At 43.7% G+C, this 19,401-nt stretch overlaps 1 protein-coding gene and 1 pseudogene across 2 annotated transcripts in view; one reads left to right on the plus strand and one right to left on the minus strand.

The window, feature by feature from the left end:
* Positions 1–15,559, minus strand: part of NSG2 (neuronal vesicle trafficking associated 2) — a 60,782-nt gene extending 45,223 nt beyond the window's left edge. The window contains exons 1-2 of the mRNA XM_021076768.2: positions 15,422–15,559; positions 14,367–14,517 (exon numbers count right to left, since the gene is read on the minus strand). Of these exons, the coding sequence (XP_020932427.1) occupies positions 14,367–14,495 (129 nt within the window). The 5' untranslated portion in view covers positions 14,496–14,517; positions 15,422–15,559. The remainder of the gene's footprint in view (positions 1–14,366; positions 14,518–15,421) is intronic.
* Positions 15,560–16,843: 1,284 nt separating this feature from the next.
* Positions 16,844–18,712, plus strand: LOC100520701 (large ribosomal subunit protein uL11 pseudogene; annotated as a pseudogene). The gene has a single exon (XR_014831534.1). The product of XR_014831534.1 is annotated as a large ribosomal subunit protein uL11 pseudogene (transcript).
* The last annotated feature ends 689 nt before the right edge of the window (positions 18,713–19,401 follow it).

Here is a 19,401-nt window from a genome sequence, read left to right on the forward strand (position 1 = left end):
TACACCACAGCTCACGACAACACCGGATCCTTAACCCACTCTCAGTGTCTATTTCTTTTTTTTTTTTTTTTTTTTTTTTTTTTTTTTTTTTTTTTGCTATTTCTTGGGCAGCTCCTGCGGTATATGGAGGTTCCCAGGCTAGGGGTCTAATCGGAGCTGTAGCCACTGGCCTACACCGGAGCCACAGCAACACAGGATCCGAGCCGCGTCTGCGACCTACACCACAGCTCACGGCAACGCCAGATCCTTAACCCACTGAGCAAGGGCAGGGATCGAACCCTCAACCTCATGGTTCCTAGTCAGATTCGTCAACCACTGCACCACGACGGGAACTCCTCAGTATCTATTTCTAAGCATAGTGAATTTCCTGGTCAGTGTGCCATGTGACCCATAATAGCCTTGGGGCAATAACTGTCTGGCTTTTATGATAACATCCCCAAGCTTCCCACCCTATCCCCACACCCGTGTATATGCACTATGTAATTTTTCCTCAAGAGTATGGACAGGACCTGTGAATATGACAGCATAGTCACTCTCATGAGTATGTAATCCTATATAAAAACTCCATCACAGCAAACTGTAGAAAGATTGTCCTGCTGGCCTTGAAAATGTAAGTCAATATGCTATGAGAAGGCCATGCAGCCAGTACCTGAGGGTGGCCTCTAGGAGTTTAAAATGACCATGGCAAACGGCCAAGTCACTCAAGAAAATGGGACGTCAGCCCTACAACCACAAGTAACTGAATTCACCCAACAACCTGAATGAGCTTGGAAAAGGACCCAAAGCACCAGACGAAAATGAAATCCAGCTGACACCTTGATTTCAGACCTGTGAGTTTCTAGAGCAGAGAATCTATCTAAACAGTGCCTAGAATTCTTATATATAAAAACTGTGAGATAATAAAAATGTGTTGTTTTGAGCCACAAAAGTTTTGGCTATTTGTTGCATAGCAACATCTTCCCACATTGCCAAGACCATTTCAACCATCTCTTGGCTTGATCCCTTCATTTCTAGATCCTTAGCCATCGCGCATCAAATGTTAAGAAGCATTTGCTTCTTAGTCTTTCCCTCTGCTTCTCAACTTTTAAAAAATCTTTCCCAAAGCTCAAAAGGCTCTAAACCATTTACATCATTCCACGTAAATTTAGAAGCCCCTGTACAGTAGCCAACATGTTGAGACAGGAGACAGAACTAAACAAACATTACTGTTGAAATGAACAGTGGATAATTATTGCAGGCAATAGCATTCTAATTGTCCTAATAAACACGTTGTGGTTGCTTCTCTGGCACCATTTCGCTCTTTCAAAAAAAGCCCTCCAGTATTCCTTTCAAAAATTCATCCCTTTCCCATGTGGCAGCTATGTGGTTTGATGGAATTTATGCCTTCCTTGATGACAAGGATAGTCCCTAATTAGTTTAAGCCAATCATAACATATTATTCTATAGACTAAACAATTTGATTGACTCAGAGATGGGCATGTTAGATGGGTCAATGGATATGAGGCAATATTGACTGGGTACCTGGGAGAAGAAGCCTCCTTGCTCTTTATAGTGTTCCCCAAAGAGGACGCTCTTCCTCTGGATGATGTGGTGAGGACTTAGTTCTGAAACTGCTGAAGTGATTGTTGTTACTATAAGGAGGTGACAAGATGAGGTCAAAGGTGGCATACAAAAGAGGGCAGAGCCAAGAGGAACCCAGAGAAATGGAGATGGGCTCTGATGACACCCTGCCCTCTGGATCACACTTTGCCTGAAACCAGAACCACATTGGACCCTGCAGTCATGGGAGGCAAATATACACACCTTGGGCCTTTACCTAATCTGAGTTGGGTTTTCTGGTACTTAAGGGTGAAAATATTTCTATAAGCTACAAATGCATTCCAAGAAAAATGAACTGAAAAGCTGTTAGAATTTAGTCAGATGGCTAAGTACCAAATAAGCATAATAAAACCAATAGTTTTTCTTGGCACTGGCAAAAAAAATCACCTCAAAATATGATGGGTCCACCAAAAGATACACACAAAAATGTTCATAGCCACTTTTTTTATAATAACCCAAAACTGAGAACAATCCAAATGTCCATGAACAGAAGAATAAATAACTTGTAGTTTATGCATAAAATGCAATGCTACACAGCAGTACTACAAACATGTGGGTGAATCTCACAGACATTACACTGAACAAAAAAATATGATGCAAGGAGTTCCCTATGTGGTACAACAGGATTGGCGGCATGCTGGGATCCATCCCCAGCCCAGGCACAGAGGGTTAAGGATCCAGCATTGCTTCGGCTTAGGTTGCAACTGCAGCTCAGGCTTGATCCCTGGCCCAGGAACTCCATATGCTGTGGGCCAGTGAAAAAAGAAAGAAAAGAAATCTGATGCAAAAAGGATTTTTATATCCTGTGTGATTTCATTTATATCATTTTATATATATAACATATATATAAATTATATGTTATAGAGATCTCTTTTTTTTTTAAATCTGATTCACCATCTTCAGTAATTTCAGGGATACTGAGTTTAGGTAGAATCACAGTCCTAGCCCTCCTTCAAAGCCATGCTCTGCTTTGCCTTAAACGCCTTATGAGATGCTGCTTATGTCCTGAGTGACTTTGTGATGAAAACACTGATTTTGGCTTTGGAACACTTCTCAAACCACCAAGCTCAAACACAGACCGACAGACAGGTCGGTCCGACCCTGTGTCAGTCCTCAGTCAGCTGCTCCTGTCTTTAGCAAAGCCACATCTTCTCCAAAAGCAACCCAAGTACTATTTTACTTTTGCCCCTAAGGAAGTATTGGCTCATTAGAACCCTTTCTCCATGTCAAAAGCAGGTCTCTGCCCCTTTGCCAGGAACAAATGGGCAGTCCTCTGGCCTCATCTTCTTTGACTCCTCAGAAGTATTTGACAGGCTCCTTCACTCACTCCTCCTTAAAAGTCTTTCTCCTGAGTCTATGGTCCTCTTCATGCTCACTAACCAGCCCTTCTCAGTTTCCTCTTCAGGCTCCTCCCCCTCTGCTTGACCTCTCAGTGTTAGAATCCCTCAGGCCTAGGTCATGGGCACTCTTCCTACCAGTCTCCCCTGAGTGTTCTTACTCCCATCACTTCCAAGTCTGTCTTTATTCTCCTAACTCTCAAATTTACATCTCCAGTTCGGACCCCACACAATTCAAATTACCTTACTGGACATTTGCCCTTGGATAGAAACACTTAAATTTACCAAGCTCCCAGGTTCCCTGACCCACCTTCCCCAACCACCTGACCCTCAACATTTTCTTCCCCATGTAATCCCCATCTCAGAAAACAGCAGCATCATCCATGCCATTGTTCATGTCAAGTCATATACAGGAATCTCCCATGATCCCTTCCTTCCCTCCAGTCTCCAAATCCATTCCATCAACAGTTCCTGCTTCCTCAAAGATTTCTCTCAAATAAACCCTCTCATCCAGTTACACTGCCATGGCCCTAATCCACAGCATCATCTTCTCTCCATGAACTTTTGCTCCATGACTAGCTTCCTTGTTTCCATTCATGCCTCCCTAAACCCACAGAAAAGAGAACGTCATATACCTATGATATCAAGTATATCCAGCATATGTCAATACACATACACACATATATATGTATATGTATACATATATATGTATATATATGTGTGTGTGTATATATATATATGAAGGTATATCATGATACATCAAGGATATCATGTATATGTATATGAACATCATATACATATGATATCAAGGGAACATCATATACCAGCAAACATTCAGAAGCCATCCAGGAGGCTGGGCCTGGAAGAGCCCCAAAGAGGTGGTTTAGAGTGGCTGGAGAACAGAGCAGGTGAAGTGAGGGGTAAACAAAGGCTCTGAATGCCATGTCAAAGCATCTTGAAGATGAACCTGAGGGCAGTGAGGAGCTGAGGGAGGATTATAAACCACAGAATGCTTTCCAGGTGTGTATTACAGGCAGAACAGAAGCCTCTGCCACAGGTATGCTGGAGAGATAAAGAAAGCAGGGAAAATCCAGCCCTATAGTTGCTGGAATCAAGCAGCTATTGAGCATGTCAGGAAGCGTGGTATGCTGTTCCCAAGGACTAGAGCCAGAAACAGTTCTCGTCTATAAAAAGAGATATAGTAACAGTCACTTTTTTTAGTACTATGAAGGGGAAAGCATATGAAATGTTAGCCAATCATTATTAATCGTACCTTGGAGGAATCAGCTTGCATAAGCAAAGAAAGAGAGAGGAGAGAAAATAAATTTGCAAAGAAAGGCTCTATTTTCTGCAGCTGAAAAATAAAATGGAGCAAAATGGAGGCCTGAGCTCCTTGATTAATAATAGAAATGGGAGTTCCCGTCGTGGCGCAGTGGTTAACTAATCCGACTAGGAACCATGCGGTTGCGAGTTCGGTCCTTGCCCTTGCTCAGTGGGTCAAGGTTACGGCGTTGCCGTGAGCTGTGGTGTAGGTCGCAGATGCGGCTCGGATCCTGCGTTGCTGTGGCTCTGGCATAGGCCGGTGGCTACAGCTCCGATTCGACCCCTAGCCTGGGAACCTCCATATGCTGCGGGAGCGGCCCAAGAAATGGCAAAAAGACAAAAAATAAATAAATAAATAAATAAAATAATAGAAATGGGAGGAAAAAGTGGAGAGTGAGAAGGAAAAATTCTTTCTACTCTCATGATTATTGAAAGTGAGGTTGTGTAGATACTTGGAAGAATGAAACTCCAGGTTTTCAAATATCATGGTGGATTTGGGCAAAGAAACAAGTTTGTTTTCTTTTCGTATTAATACATCAGTCCCCATTGTGCTGACGGTGGCTGACGTGAAGAATATAATTTAACATAATTGGCATTGTGCAAATGGGATAAATTATTCATCCCAAAAGGACTCCTTGTCTGGATATACTCCCCCTTCACTGGCAAGGCCAGATAATACATGATGGTTCAGATGGCACAAAGTACAGATCATAAAAATTTTAAATACTACTTCCCAGGATTATCAATAATGAAGACGTTCCCACGTGGAGAGGCCCCAGGATTGGCAGGAACAATAAACAAAAGTGCAGAAGTGCTGACAAGGAGCATGATTGTATTTTTATGAGCTGGACTTGCACAGGCCAAAAATAGATCGAAGCTCTCCCCATCAGCTCATTCCTGCAGCAAGAGAGAAGTTCAGAGCTGGACAATGAATGGCTAGCTGCCAGGCACCTCAGTGCACCAGACGCTGTGCTACAGGCCCTACCGAGTATACTGTTTATTCTCACAACCCCCCTTACAACATTCTCTCCAATCCTCATATCTCTCCTTTAAAATCATTATTATTCCCATTTTTTCAGATGAGGGAAATTTAGCCTCAGAGAGTTCAGTCAGTTGCCTGTGATCAATGATTGGTAAATGGTTAGCTGGTCTCCAAACCTAAGAGCATCATGCTCTTTTCTATCATGTTTTTTTTAAGGCGCCTTCTGTGTGCCTGGCACTGTTCCAAAAGCTTTATATCTTATATCTCAGCAAATCTTCTCAATCACTCTCAGGTAGGAGTGATTACCCCATTTTTTTTTTTGCCACACCCATGGCATGTGGAAGTTTCCAACCCAGGGATCAAGCCCTTGCCACAGCAGAGACCCAGGCCACTGTAATGATAATGCCGGATCCTTAACCTGCTGCACCACTAGGGAACTCCTGTGATTATCCCCATTTTACAGATAAGAACTTGAGTCTCAGGGAGCAGAAATGAATTCACAACCTCACATAATCACTAGCAGACAGAGCCGAGGCTTAAACCTGGACTTTTGGGTCAGATCCTAGTGCCACTAAGGATATAAGATCATCATCCAAAAAATCAAAACACTCAAACTCTAATCCTATGGCACCTGATAAATACTACGGAATGAAGAAGCAAATGAACACATTCTACATCCAATAAGACAAGGTGAAGTCACCCCAATGGGACCTGAGGACACGGTTGGGAACCCTCTCCCATTTTCCCCCCTCTCTCCTCAACTCATACTCCATCTCTTTGGGTTTGAATCTTTCCTTGGGTCCTTGAAGTTTGATACTGGGTCCAGAACACAAGGTAAAATGTCAGTGCCCAAAGGACATTAGTGGCAGTTGCTGTCCAATCCCACCAGTTCACAGATGGGGACATGGAAGCCCAGAAAGAGGAAGGGATTTGCTGCAAGTCACGCAGCAAGATAGTGTCAGAAGCAAAACTCTAGTATGGACCTACTGACTCCCAATCCAGGGCTCTTTCTGTGAGATCAAGTCCTTTTTCCTTGCTGGGCTGAGGATTTCTCAGGGCAGAATGGAAGGTTGCCCAGTGTGGCCTCAAATGGACCAGCTGCCCAGTAAGTCTATGACTCTCCAACTCTATGGCAAGGCACAGAATTGTGCAAGACAAGGTACTCTCTATAGAGTCCTCTACAGGGACTTCCAGCCCCTGCTCCAAGCAGAGGCTAGCTTCCTGGGCTGGGGGCACTGCAGAGAGGTCCACAGCTCTGCCATCTGGCCCTGTCCTCTACTGTGCAGAGGCCCAGCCCACCTCACTGCTCAATACTTCCTGGGGCCTGAGGCCCTGTGCAGCCCCTGTGTACTCTAGGGAAAACAATCCTGATTCTAGGACTGAATTGATGATGATAACAACGACATAACAATAACCTCACATTAGGCATTTTACTCTGTACCGGGCACTCTGATAAACATCAGTCATGTATTTTCTCATTTCATCCTTCAAACAATTCTTAGAGGAAGATATCACTGTCCTCATTTTAACAATGAGAAAACAGAGGGAGAGAGTGGTTAGTAAACTTGCCCAGGGTCACAGAAGAAGTAGGTGGTAGAATAAGGATCTGAATTCAAACTGCATTGCTATACAGGCCTCCCTCTCTATGGGGGGGCACAGGCTCCCTTCACGGTGGTCTCTCTGTGTGTGAACACGAGCAAATAAGTCACTTCACTCTCTGAGACTGTTTCACCATCTGTGGCATGGAGGTGATTTTTTTAAAAAACAGAAAATCTGATACATGCTCACAGTTGAAAAAAATAATAAGTATGGAAATTACAGAAAAAAGTATTCGAATGGGCCCCAACCACCCCATCCATACTTCCTAAACATTTAATGGTTTCATGGGTGTCTTTTTAAGACTGTTTTATGAATTATAAGAATGAAACCTACACATGTGTCTCCACAAATGGAATGAATCACTCTATACCATGCTCTTCAAAGTGGTTTTAACAGAGCAGTGTGTTTGTTGATTTTTCCACATTAGCACAAGCAAATCTGCCTCATCCTCATAACAATCGCTTACTAGTCCACATCCATGTACCAGGGTTTATTTAACCATTCCAATCTCATGGAACATTCCAGTTGTTCCATATATATGTATGTGTGTGTATATATATGGGGAGGGTGTATTTGGAGACTTGAAAAAAATATACCACTAGGAGGATAAATGCCTGTCAGTAGCAAGCATACCAGTCAAATGGGATACACAGTTTAACTTTTATAAACAATGTCCAAATACCCTCTAAAAAACATTGCATCAAATTATGTAACCAACTGGAGTGTAATGAGAAGGTCTGATTTTCCCCAGTGTTAGCAACACCAGGCATTGGCAAATTGTTTTTGTCAATCAGATAGATAAAAAGTTGTGTTTTAGTCAAGATTACTTTTTTTTTTTTTTTTTTGCTATTTCTTTGGGCCACTCCTGCGGCATATGGAGGTTCCCAGGCTAGGGGTCGAATCGGAGCTGTAGCCGCCAGCCTACGCCAGAGCCACAGCAACGCGGGATCCGAGCCGCGTCTGCAACCTACACCACAGCTCATGGCAATGCCAGATCTTTAACCCACTGAGCAAGGGCAGGGACCGAACTCGCAACCGCATGGTTCCTAGTCGGATTCGTTAACCACTGCGCCACGACGGGAACTCCCAAGATTACTTTTTTAAATTATGAAGAATTTTAATATGCTTATTGGTCATTTTCTATTTACTGAAATTGCCTAGTCAGAACCTTTACCTCAATCCTGGATGATTTATAAGCTGTCTCTTGAGGGTCTCTGAAGAGCAGAGCAAGGGGGCTCTAGGAACCTGGAATCTGCAGGGATGTGTGTTCTCTGCTCCCCAGGGAAGACCGACAGTTCTCTGATCCTGTGTACTACGGAGATGAAGAAGCCCTCTGGTGAAGCCACAAGAAAGACCAAGAAAGCATGCGCAGCTCAGTGACAGAGGCAGCATTTCTTTTGCCCAACATCCTTCCAGATCCACCCCATCAGACCCCTGCACTCCCACCCTTGAAACCACATCCTTCTCGGCACGTTTCACTTTTACAGTCATCCTCCAAAAATGTCACCTTCAGGAGACATATTCTGAATATCCAGTGAAAGAAAGGAAAGTATCAGTGAGCACCATCTGTGTGCCATTAGACTATTTTCACATTTTTCCCTCAAAGTAACTCTTTAGGTAGATATTATGCTCATTTTACAGAAGAAAAAAAAAAAAAAGCCCAGAGATGCCAAGCAACTTGCTTAAAGCCACAGAGTAAGTAAACAGCTAACCCAGATTTGAACTCAAGTATCTAGGACTATAAAGAGCATGCAGTCTACCACATAAAATGTGAAGTATGCCAAACATCAGTGATTGATCTCTTAATATCTGCATTCCTTTCCTCCCACAAGCATGTGAGCCAACCCTCTCCAGGACATGTAAAGACTTAGTAATCAGTAGAAAAGAAAGGGATGTTTGCCCAGAGCCTGGCAGCTGGCTTGCTGAAAACACAATTCAACTGGGGCTTTGCCAAAGTGGGGTTGTGCCTTTTTGTGGCTTGCTTTCTGCAAGCCTGCCATCCTTAGCTGGCATTTCCCAGCACTCTTGCTTGCAGATCTTGGCTGCACTGTTTTGTTTTGGTGTGTTCTAGGACAGCATATCACTTCTCTGAGCCTACTTCTGCATCAAGAAAACATTAGCAACCTCAACAGGGAGTGTGGGGACATCTGGGCTATTGTGGTCACTTAGATAAACCAAAGGTATATCCTGAAATTTGGTATCTGTCGATTGATGTTCCACTTCTCAAGAGCTTGCTCCAATGGCCTGGAGAGAGACCCACCAAACTTAGATTTAAGTGTATTTCATCAAGTGAAGAAATCAAGCCCAGATTTACACTAGTCAAGACAGCGAGCCTCATTCAGCCAACATCTCCTGATGCCCACCATATGCCAGGAATAAGGCTGCAAAGATAAGACTGAGCCAGGAGTCTCAGGCCTCAGTGCCCACCTAGCATCAAGTCTACATAAATCCACACACTGCCCCATTTCTGCTCCCACCACCCTAGCGCCCCCCACCACCATCCCCTTCATGAGCATGGCAGTGGCCTCCTAGCTGATCTCCTGCCCTCCATTCGTTTCTCCCACCACTCACGGCAGGGGTGGGGGTGGTGCCTCAGGAAACCCAGTAGTCTCTGCTTTGAGGGAACTTCTCTGGTGCAGCCTCATGTGGAAGATAGATTGGAAGAAAAGAGGAAGGAGAGACCAGGAGACAAAGCATGAGTCCCCTGTCCCTAGGGTGGCCCATAGCAGCCAGAGGAAATAAAATAAAATTTCTTCCTAAGATAGAAATCTGATTTTGTTACTCTCCTTCTTTAAACCACTTCAAAACATACACCAGGCCCTGCATGATCTGGTGCCCACCACACCTCATCTCCCAGGTCTCTCCCCTTCCCTCAGTGTGCCAAATCCCTCAGTGCCTGTCCACATGCTGGGCCCTCTGCCTCCTACTCCCCCTACCCATCCATCCTCCAGGTCCCGGCCAGGGTTCCTTCCTCAGAAAAATCTCCTCTGACCATCCTGCCATCATAATTAAGTCCCCTTAAGTCTTATCCTCTCTTGCAATAGAGCACCTTATTCTTTCCTTAACAGCCCTTCTTACAACTTGCATCTCTGTGCTTCTATTTGTGTGCTGGCTTGTTTGAAGTCCATCTTCCCCACTGTACTGGAAGCTCCATGAAAGCAGTGGCCATGCCTGATTTTTCATGGCTTCGTATATGGAGCCTAGCATAGTGCCTGGCACATAGAAGGTTCCTTCTGCTGGATGGATGAATGAGCGAGCATCTTCCAACATAGTACGTACAGCCATATCCAGATTACAGGTGGTCAGGGAAGGTGTCCAGGAGAGCTGCCATCTGAACTGGGTTTAGGAAGATGAGAATAGGCTTATCAGACCAGCAGAGGGACAAGAAGGGCATTCTGGGGCAGAAGGAATGGCATGGGCAAGGAGGAAGGGACACAAAACATCCCAGAGAGTGTGGAAAACTCCAAGGCTAGGCTTCTGAATCTCAGCACTGTTGACATTTGGGACAGGATAATTCTTTTGGGGGGTGCATTTCATGAATTGTAGGATGTTTAGCAGAATCCTGGCTAATAGCATCTCCCCTTTCCAATGATCACAACCAAAAATGCCAAATGTCCCTCTGGGGGAAAATGTCACCCCCAGTTGAGAACCAGGGCTCTAGGCAGTTCTGACATGCTGGTATTCAGGGTACAAAATGGGGAGTAGTGGGACTGAAAGCCAGTGGAGCAGTTAATGGAGGTCCTGGAGTGGCAAGGGAAGAATTTGAGGACTGCACCCTGGAGCAGGGGTGACTGAAAAGACCTCCCGTGGGAGAAGGACCTGGTCACAATGCCGGGGGCACTGCCTCAGGTGCAGTGTGAAGGATTGATTAGAGCGATAGAATAGGTGGGAGAACAACAATGAGGCTGGCAAGTCTCCTCTTCCAAGTCAGGCACCAGTCCCTCTGCACTGGGTAGGGAGTGGGCACTGGAGGCTGTGATATCCTCACTGGAGGATCGCCTCAAGTCCCACCTGCAGGAGAGCTCAAGAAGGAGCCATGGCCATGGGCAATGGAATGCAGAGTTTGAGGAAGCACTGCCTGGGGGTGGGAAGCTACTCATTAAAGGTAGCATGGCACAGAGGGAAAAAATTGGGGTGACAGGTGCAACATGGTTCCAACCTCAGCTTTTCTACTCTTGTCTATGAAGTGTGAGCAAGTCACTCATTCGACCCAAGCCTCAGTTTACTCATCAGTGAAATGAGTGCACTAGCACCCACCTCACAGGGCTGTTGGGAAGATTAATTGATACGGCAGCTATGAATGCCCTGCATGGCCCATTCCTAACCTAGAGCAAGAACGTCAGACATGCTCATCCCCTCTACTTGGCCTCCAAAAGCTTCTCCCCAGAAACTCGCATTCATACGAAAGAGCGCTTAGAGAACAAACCTAAAGATGACTGTCAGTATTACACACCAAGCACACTCTGTATCTTACCTTTTCAAGAAGAAAACCCATGATATAACCCTGGGGTCAAATATACTTCTTTCTGATAACCTTTTTGGCACCAAACCCTCACCATCTGGCTGGACATAATCAGAGAGCTGACAACTGTGTGAGGACTTATCTCGCCTTCTCTACAGCCTGGTGAGATGGAGTCCCCATATTATCATCCCCTCGAATCCATGAAAAGGCAGAGGCTGAGGCCTTTTGAGAACCTCGCTCAAGTCCTCAGCCCAGGTAGGCTTATAGAAGGTAGAGCAGCGAAGACCCCTAGAGATCTGGTTTCAGAGTCTGTGCTGGCAGCCACAACACTGTTCTCAGACTTGGACTTCTTGAGTGGAATTCACTGTTAACACATCTATTCTAATGTCGGGGGGAAAAGCCTTGTTTACTCTTGTAAATATTGTAAAATCTAAATCCTAGCACAGAAAACTACTGATAAAATTTCCCATTCAGAGAAGGGAAGACAGAGGCCTAAGGGAGGAGAGACAGCTTACAGGACTCAAGCTGTGGTTGGTGACTGAGCTTGTGCTAGAGCCCAAGTCTAGGGACTCCCAGGTCAGCTGACTGCCTATTCCTGCTGAGGTGGAAGGTTCTAGAACAGCCTGGGCCCTGGGATCCCCAGACACTGCCAGGAGGCTCATCAACACTGGGCTTTGGGAAGTGACTTTATCACTCTGGGCCTGAGTTTCATCATCTTGAAAAATTGGATGAAAGTAGCAACACCCTTACTGGGTCCTATAAACTGTTGAAAGAATGAAAGAGTGTGTGTGTGTGTGTGTGTGTGCGCGCGCATGCCTGCTTATGGCTTACAACAGCATCTAGCATTTAGGAAGCACTTAAAATGATAACTATTATTCTTTTATATTATTTTTGTGCCGGGCATTTTACATATGAGGCCACGTCTAACTTTGCTCTACTTTGCGAAGTGGGTGTGATCCTCCTCACTTCATAGAGGAGGACATTGAGGTCTACCTGCTATGAAGACTTTGTCATGAACATCACAGGGCATCTGAAATGTGCCCCATGGAGATGTGTCCGTGTAGGGATTTGCATCTTTCATGATGCATTGGTTTCCCTTCCCACACACGCAAGTTCACACTTTTTTGGCACGTTTGCACTGGACGCTCAGTGGTTATTGGGTGTTTCTCCTCTCTCAAGGAGAGAAGAAAGCCCTTGGAGATGGGAGAATGGGGTGGGGGAGTAAGGGGATACAGAAGCCATATCTGCGGAAGTCCTGCAGATATGTGTTTAACTGTACACATGGTACTGGGGAGAGGTGCCTTAACTTCCACACCTTTCAGGGACGGACAGATCTTCAAGGCTGAAGGGTAAATATTTTTCCTGAAACTTCACAATACCTTTAGAGAATATTCCCCCTTCTTCCCCCCAATTTTCTTTACATCTGGAATCAAATTCCAGCGTTGCCACTTACTTCTTCTGTGAGCTTGGATAACTAACCAAATTTCTCTGACCCTTCACCTTTTTGCCTGCAAATGTGAAGGTATAATCTCTGGGTAGTGTGCACCTAGCACGACGGTTCTCAACTTTGGCTGCACACAGAAGTCACCTGGGAAGATTTAATTAATACTGACACCTAGGTCTCACCCCCAGAGATTCTGATATAACTGCTCTGGGGTGTGGCCTAGATATCAGGATATTCAAAACTCCCCTGGTGATTTGAATACGCAGTCAAAACCTGAGAACTTCTGGTATACAGGTAGCCAATACCCAATTAATACGGTTCCTTCACATTTCTTTAGTGCCAAATGCCTGTTCAAATTTTATTTTGAAAAGGGCTTATCCGTTTCTCAGTATGGCTCAAGGATTCTTTATTCCTGCCACATCTATGGACATTTTCATATTGACAACCTCTGCACTTTCAAAACAGATGACTCAGCCCTCAGCCAATCAGCCAGGACCTTTATCTAGCTTTGGGTCCTCTTCTATTCATTGGATAGAGCCAATTGGTTAAGATACACAATGCCCTCCTGGAGACGCCAATGAGGAAATCAAACAGATGGAATGATCCATCGTTCACCCTTTAGCCAGGGAACTCCATCATTTGCCTCCAAATCTATCTCTTATAGTAAGCAAAAGCTAACATTACAAAAGCCCAAGTTCTCTCAGGTGGATCTTAAACAATAGTGTTTCTCCCACCTGTGTTCATGCGATAACTCCCCCACTTTTGTTTAAATGCCCACCTCTATTCTTCATGGACTACTCCCATATCAGGAGATGTGCCATCAGCCAGTCATTCATTTCCAGCCACACCTCCCCCAAAGACACTTTACTCCAGTCATGCTATTTCCCAAAAGCTCTCCGTGCTTTGCCCTTTGCCTTAAATGCCTTAAATGCCTTTTCCTCCAATGGTCTACCTGGAAGGTTTTTACTCACTTTTAAAAGCCAAATTCAAATATTCTCCTCTGCAACTTACCTAACCTGTCCTCCCAGTTCCCCTCTACCCCAACAAAATTTAGCTCTTTCCAACCCTGTGCTCTCACAATCTTTGTAATTAATGCTCAAATAGAGCATTTATCATAATGCTTTACGTTAATACAAGTGTTATAATGGATAGGGATTTTGTAATGTGTCTTTTTATAACCAACTTGCAGCATAGGGACAAGGCCTTTGCAGGTGCAAACTAAATGCTTGTTGGACTGCATCCAATTCTCTGCCCTCAAATCAGTACCAGTCAAATTTGAAACACCTTCCAAAAACAATCAAGACAATTTTCTTTCTCATCATCTAGAATCCTATTAGTATTCATCTACTATAATAAAAAATTTAAAGGAAAGGTTAATTTTCTTGCTCATGTATGTATGTGTGAACAAAAAAAAATGAATAAACACTTACCATAAGTCTGAAATAACACAAGAGATGTCATGTCTCTGGAAGGAATAACTACATTTTGCAAGAAAAGGAACATATTTGGCTGATGAGGGAATGCAAGGATTTAGGGGAAGTGGAATTTTTGCTGCTTTATTTCCTTAGATGGTGGGGGGAGCATGGGGGTGGCTAATGAGGAAAGGAGCACCTGCTTTACCTTTTCCGGAGCAGGCAGCTGTAAGTGATTAACCTCCAAGGGAGTGATGAGAGGGACGGTCTGGAAGCCATCCTCAACGGAAGGCGGCTTGGTTCCCTTCTCATTGGGGTTACTGTTCAGCTTCACCATCCTTACGCCTTTCTTCCCAGACCTAAGGCAAGCAGTGGGATTCTAGTTACAGTGGGAAGTGAGGCAGGAAAAGAGAAGGCTGACGACAGAGAAAATAGCGCTGTCCTCAAGAGCTCCACTCCAGCGGCTTCGATGTACAGATCAGTCATTGATCTTCTGCTAGATTTCCTGACATGATTCCCATTATCCAGTAAAACTTCTTTAATCATCAAAATATGCCACTTGCCCACAGCACTTAATGGCCCTCAAATTTAGAACCTCAAGGAAAATCCCAGGCTTACACAAAATATACAATCTTTTAAAAAATATCCAAGACACTAGAGATAACATAGTCATATAGTCTCAGTGAAAAGCTCATTCTAAGTGCAAAAATAAATACTATTATTCCAAGTCACGCTGCAGTATGATAAATTTCACCTTACCATCTTGGTTGCAATTTTTATGGTTTTTTTCCCCCAGTAATCCCCCTAAAATACAATAAATACATTTAATGCTTCTATGTGCACTCTACCCTTTCACATGATATGTAGGTTGTATAGGAGATACAATTTCCTAAAGCAAAAAAGGGCTGGCTTGAACCTGATCCTGTTATTCAGACATGGAATGCCTCCATTTCCTCAATAGCGAAGGGCCATTTTTGGTTTTTTTGTTTGTTTGTTTGTTTTGGTTCCAGGGAAAGTTAGCAACCCCCATATTGCAAGATTGCCAACTAAATAAACAAATCACATTTATTCCTCTCCAGTTCCCTTGGAAGTCAAATGATGCTCCCACCCCACCCCCAAAAGCCCAGCACAACTGAATTTCTCTTGTCAATCCTGCTGATGGAACGTTATTAGACAAAATAGGGTTGTTGTGAGGGTGAAAGGGATGGTAATGGGTTGGAGGATATTGAGGAGTGGTTATAGCAAAAACAAATGCCTACTTACTGTGCTGCACTCTTGGGGGTCAGAGCAGATTCAAGCCAATTTGAAGAGGAGGAGGATGGCCAGGAGTCCTTCCTCCTCGGCCCGAGCTTGTGGTGCTGAAAGGACAGCGCCTTGCGTGCGTCTGGATTGGGAGCGTCTGAGAGCGAGGCGCGAGCGAGCGGGCTTCTGGCAGCTGTCTGCCTGTTTGCTCGCTTGCTCGCTCGCTTGAGCCCCCTCCCACCGGGGAACGGGCTCCCGCACCATCTGTCATCTGGCACCACCTGCTGTTTCTCATGCATGGCCACAACCACAGCAAGGGACAAAATGGTTTCAAGAAAGTGGGAGGGATTCTGGCCATTAAAAAAAAAGAGAGAGAAAAGAAAGTTAATATGTGTCATATTACAAGAAATCCTTGAGCCTTCAGAAAAACTGGAGAAGGAGTACATGCATTAGGAGAAGGAACCACCTCCTAAGGTCTTCCAGGACAATTTTATGAAACACAAAATTGTTCTGGACCTATACTGTGCTCTGACATGTGTATGGAGACAAGGGGAATTGTGATTTATTGAGTATCTCCCATGCAGGGGGCTCTTTTCCAGGCTCTTTCAGACTGTTTCCCTCATTTACAAATTGTGATTTCTAACAGTACCTATATGATGGGGTTAGTGGCAGGTGTGAATGTGATAACTTGGGGAAAGAGTATACCTCAGAGCAGGGTACATGGCAAGCAATACATAAACATAAGCTCCTATTTTCACAATGCTACTGTGATCACGCAGGTCAGCTAAGGTCACAGAGCTGGTATAGCACCAGGAACTGGGATTTGAGCCCTGAAACAGTGCTGTCAAAGTTTATATGCAGTCCACAACATTACGGGGTTTCCAGGTTGGTGTCTGGAATTAGAGAGGGCAAAGTCCTAGGGTCAGCTCTACAAAGTTCTGGCTATGGGGATCTTGGACATTTTGCATTCACTCTCCAAGCTTCCATTTCTTTATCTCTGATGTGGAAATAATATCTCGCTTGCAGAGAGGTTGTGAATATGAGAAGAAATTACACTAAAGGAACCCCTTTCAGCTCTGAGACGGAGTTCTAAATTGCTGAATTATTTCATCCCTGGGGATTGCTCTTACATGCCCTTTAAATTCTCTGAGGTCAAGACTGTTGCCACTGGTTTCTCCTAGCTGTGGTCCAAATCACTGTTGGCCATTCATTCCCAGCTGTGGTGCTGTTTATGATGCACTTCATCAGGTCTTGGCATTAATAATAGCATCCAATTTCACTTTCAAAGTTATCCTAGGAGCTCCTACTGTGGCTTAGCAGAAACGAATCTGACTAGTATCCATGAGGATGCAGGTTTGAACCCTGGCCCCACTCAGTGGGTTAAGGATCCAGCGTTGCTGCAGGCTGTGGTGTAGTTCACAGATGAGACATGGATCTGGCATTGCTATGGCTGTGGCATAGGCTAGCAGCTGTAGCTCCAATTCGACCCCTAGCCTGGGAACTTCCTCACTTTCGCAATAAATTATTTGGTCACCTTGATGATCACATACTGAGCATACACTCTACTAGCTAAAAGGCCAGGAGAAAACATATCTATTACTGTGCTACTTAAGAATGGTGCTTGTGTGTGTGTATGTGTGTATGTATATGCATGTGCGTATGTGCGTGTGTCTAGAGAAAGAGATGTTTCTGAGACAAGACAGTCTACGTTACAGCAGAGTTGCCCAGGAACACTATTAATAGAAGTATGCATATATATGAGAGGGAGGTATTCCAATAAATGTTAGCCCCCCACTCCCTGATTTTCCAAAGACCTGGATGATGTTCAGGTGCAGGCATTGTCTAAGGACAACAAAATGTAGACAGATACAGGGAAGCAATTGTAACTACTTGTATTTTATCCTATCCTCACAAAGGAAGAGGGAAGTCCCTTCAAATAGTTTATATTTGATTCACAAGCAGAAATTACACCTTTAACAACTCTAAGCCACAGATGCTGAGAGTTTACGAAAGTCCAGGAGAAGGGCATGTCTCATGGCAATAGAAAATCCAGGCTTCCTTATATTTGAGTCTGGGAGAGGGGTGCAGAAAGAAATGGGGCTGAAGTGATGTAGAGAAGCCCCTTGTTGGAGAATGATATTGAGAAGTGCTTAATATAATAGACTATTATTCTCCTGTAGAGCTCTGGACAAGATGTTTGACAATTGAAAATAGAAAACACGACATTTTGTGATGAGGTTTTCCATATATGTAAATGTAAATGCAATATATAAGACAACTTCAAAATGATAAGTGAAGGATAGAGGGACAAATCTGGTGGTAATGTTTTTATATTCCACTTGAAATGGTAAAGTAGTGATTCCAACTAAACTGTGAAAACTTAATTGTGCTTATTGTAATTCCTAGAATAACCAAAAATATACAGAGATAAAGCTAAAAATGTGATATATAAATTTAAATGGAGTACTAAAAAAGTTCAAACAGCTCAAAGAAGGCAGGAACTGGAAAACAGAGAAACAAGACAAAAAAAAGGAACAGCAGAAAACAAATAATGAAATAGAACAAAATTCAAACATATCAATAATTACATTAAGCATAAATGGTCTAAACAAACAAAATAAAAAGCAGAATTTGTCAAAATAAAGGAAAAACATGAACAAAATATATGACATCATTAAGAAACCCACTTCAAAGAAAATGATACAGATAGCATAAAAGTACTGGATCAGGCTTTTTGTTTTCATCTCAGAGGACACCAAAGTGCAGCTTTTCTCTGTCCTCCCACATAAAGGTTCATCTGACACCAGCTGCCTCTGTCATGCCACCCAAGTTTGACCCCAGTGAGATCAAAGTCATATGCCTGAGGTACACCAGTGAGGAAGTCAATGCCACATCTTCCCTGGGCCCCAAGATTCGGCACCTCTGGGTCTGTCTCAAAAAAAAAAAAAAAAATAGTGATGACATGACCAAGAAAACTGGTTACTGGAAGAGTCTACAGATCACAGAGAAACTGACCATTCAGAACAGAGAGGCCCAGACTGAAGTGATATATTCTGCCTCCGATCTAATAACCAAAGTCCTCAAGGAACCACCCAGAGACAGAAAGAAGCAGACAAACGGGAAGCACAGTGGGAATATCACTTTTGATGAGGTGGTCAATGTGGCTTGACAGATGCAGCACTGGTCTTTAGCTAGAGAACTCTCTAAAAACATTAAAGGGATCCTAGGGACTGCCTAGTCAGTGAGCTGAAACTTGGTGGCCATCATCCTCATGACATCAACAGTGGTACAATAGAATACCCAGCTAGTTAAAAACTATGAAGGAGAAAATATTTCAATAAGGGATTATTTGACAACCAAAAAAAAAAAAAAAAAAAAAAAGGTAACAAGATGGAAGAAACATCCACTAATCAAAGGAAAGATGGAGTAGTTGTATTATTATCAACAAAGTAGACTTCAGAGCAAAGAAAATGACCAGAAATAGAGGAATATTACATATCCCTCTATCTACGTAAAAGTGTCATTTGACTTAGAAGACATAACAATCCTAAGTGTGTCAGAACCTAATAATAAAGCTTCAAAAATACATGAACCAAAAATTGACAGAACTGAAAAGAGAAATAGAAAAGTCCACAATTAAAAGTGGAGTCCCAAACACTCCTATCTCATTAATTAAAAGAACAAATTTTTAAAAACCCTATAGAATAGGGTTTCTTAATTTCAAAAATATTTTGAGGAGTTCCTGTTGTGGCTCAGTGGTTAACGAATCTGACTAGGAACCATGAGGTTGTGGGTTCGATCCCTGGCATTTCTCAGTGGGTTAAGGATCCAGCATTGCCATGAGCTGTGGTATAGGTCACAGACACGGCTCAGATCCTGCATTGCTGTGGCTGTGGTGTAGACCAGAGGCTACAGCTCCGACTGGACCCCTAGCCTGGGAATCTCCATATGCCGCAGGTGCGGCCCTAAAAAGACAAAAGACAAGAAAGGAAAAGACAAAA

This window comes from Sus scrofa, chromosome 16 (assembly GCF_054392235.1).
Source record: "Sus scrofa isolate SSC_HxYL_T2T_F1_AM1 chromosome 16, Sscrofa_HxYL_maternal_Yorkshire_Landrace_v2.0, whole genome shotgun sequence".
Taxonomy (NCBI): domain Eukaryota; kingdom Metazoa; phylum Chordata; class Mammalia; order Artiodactyla; family Suidae; genus Sus; species Sus scrofa.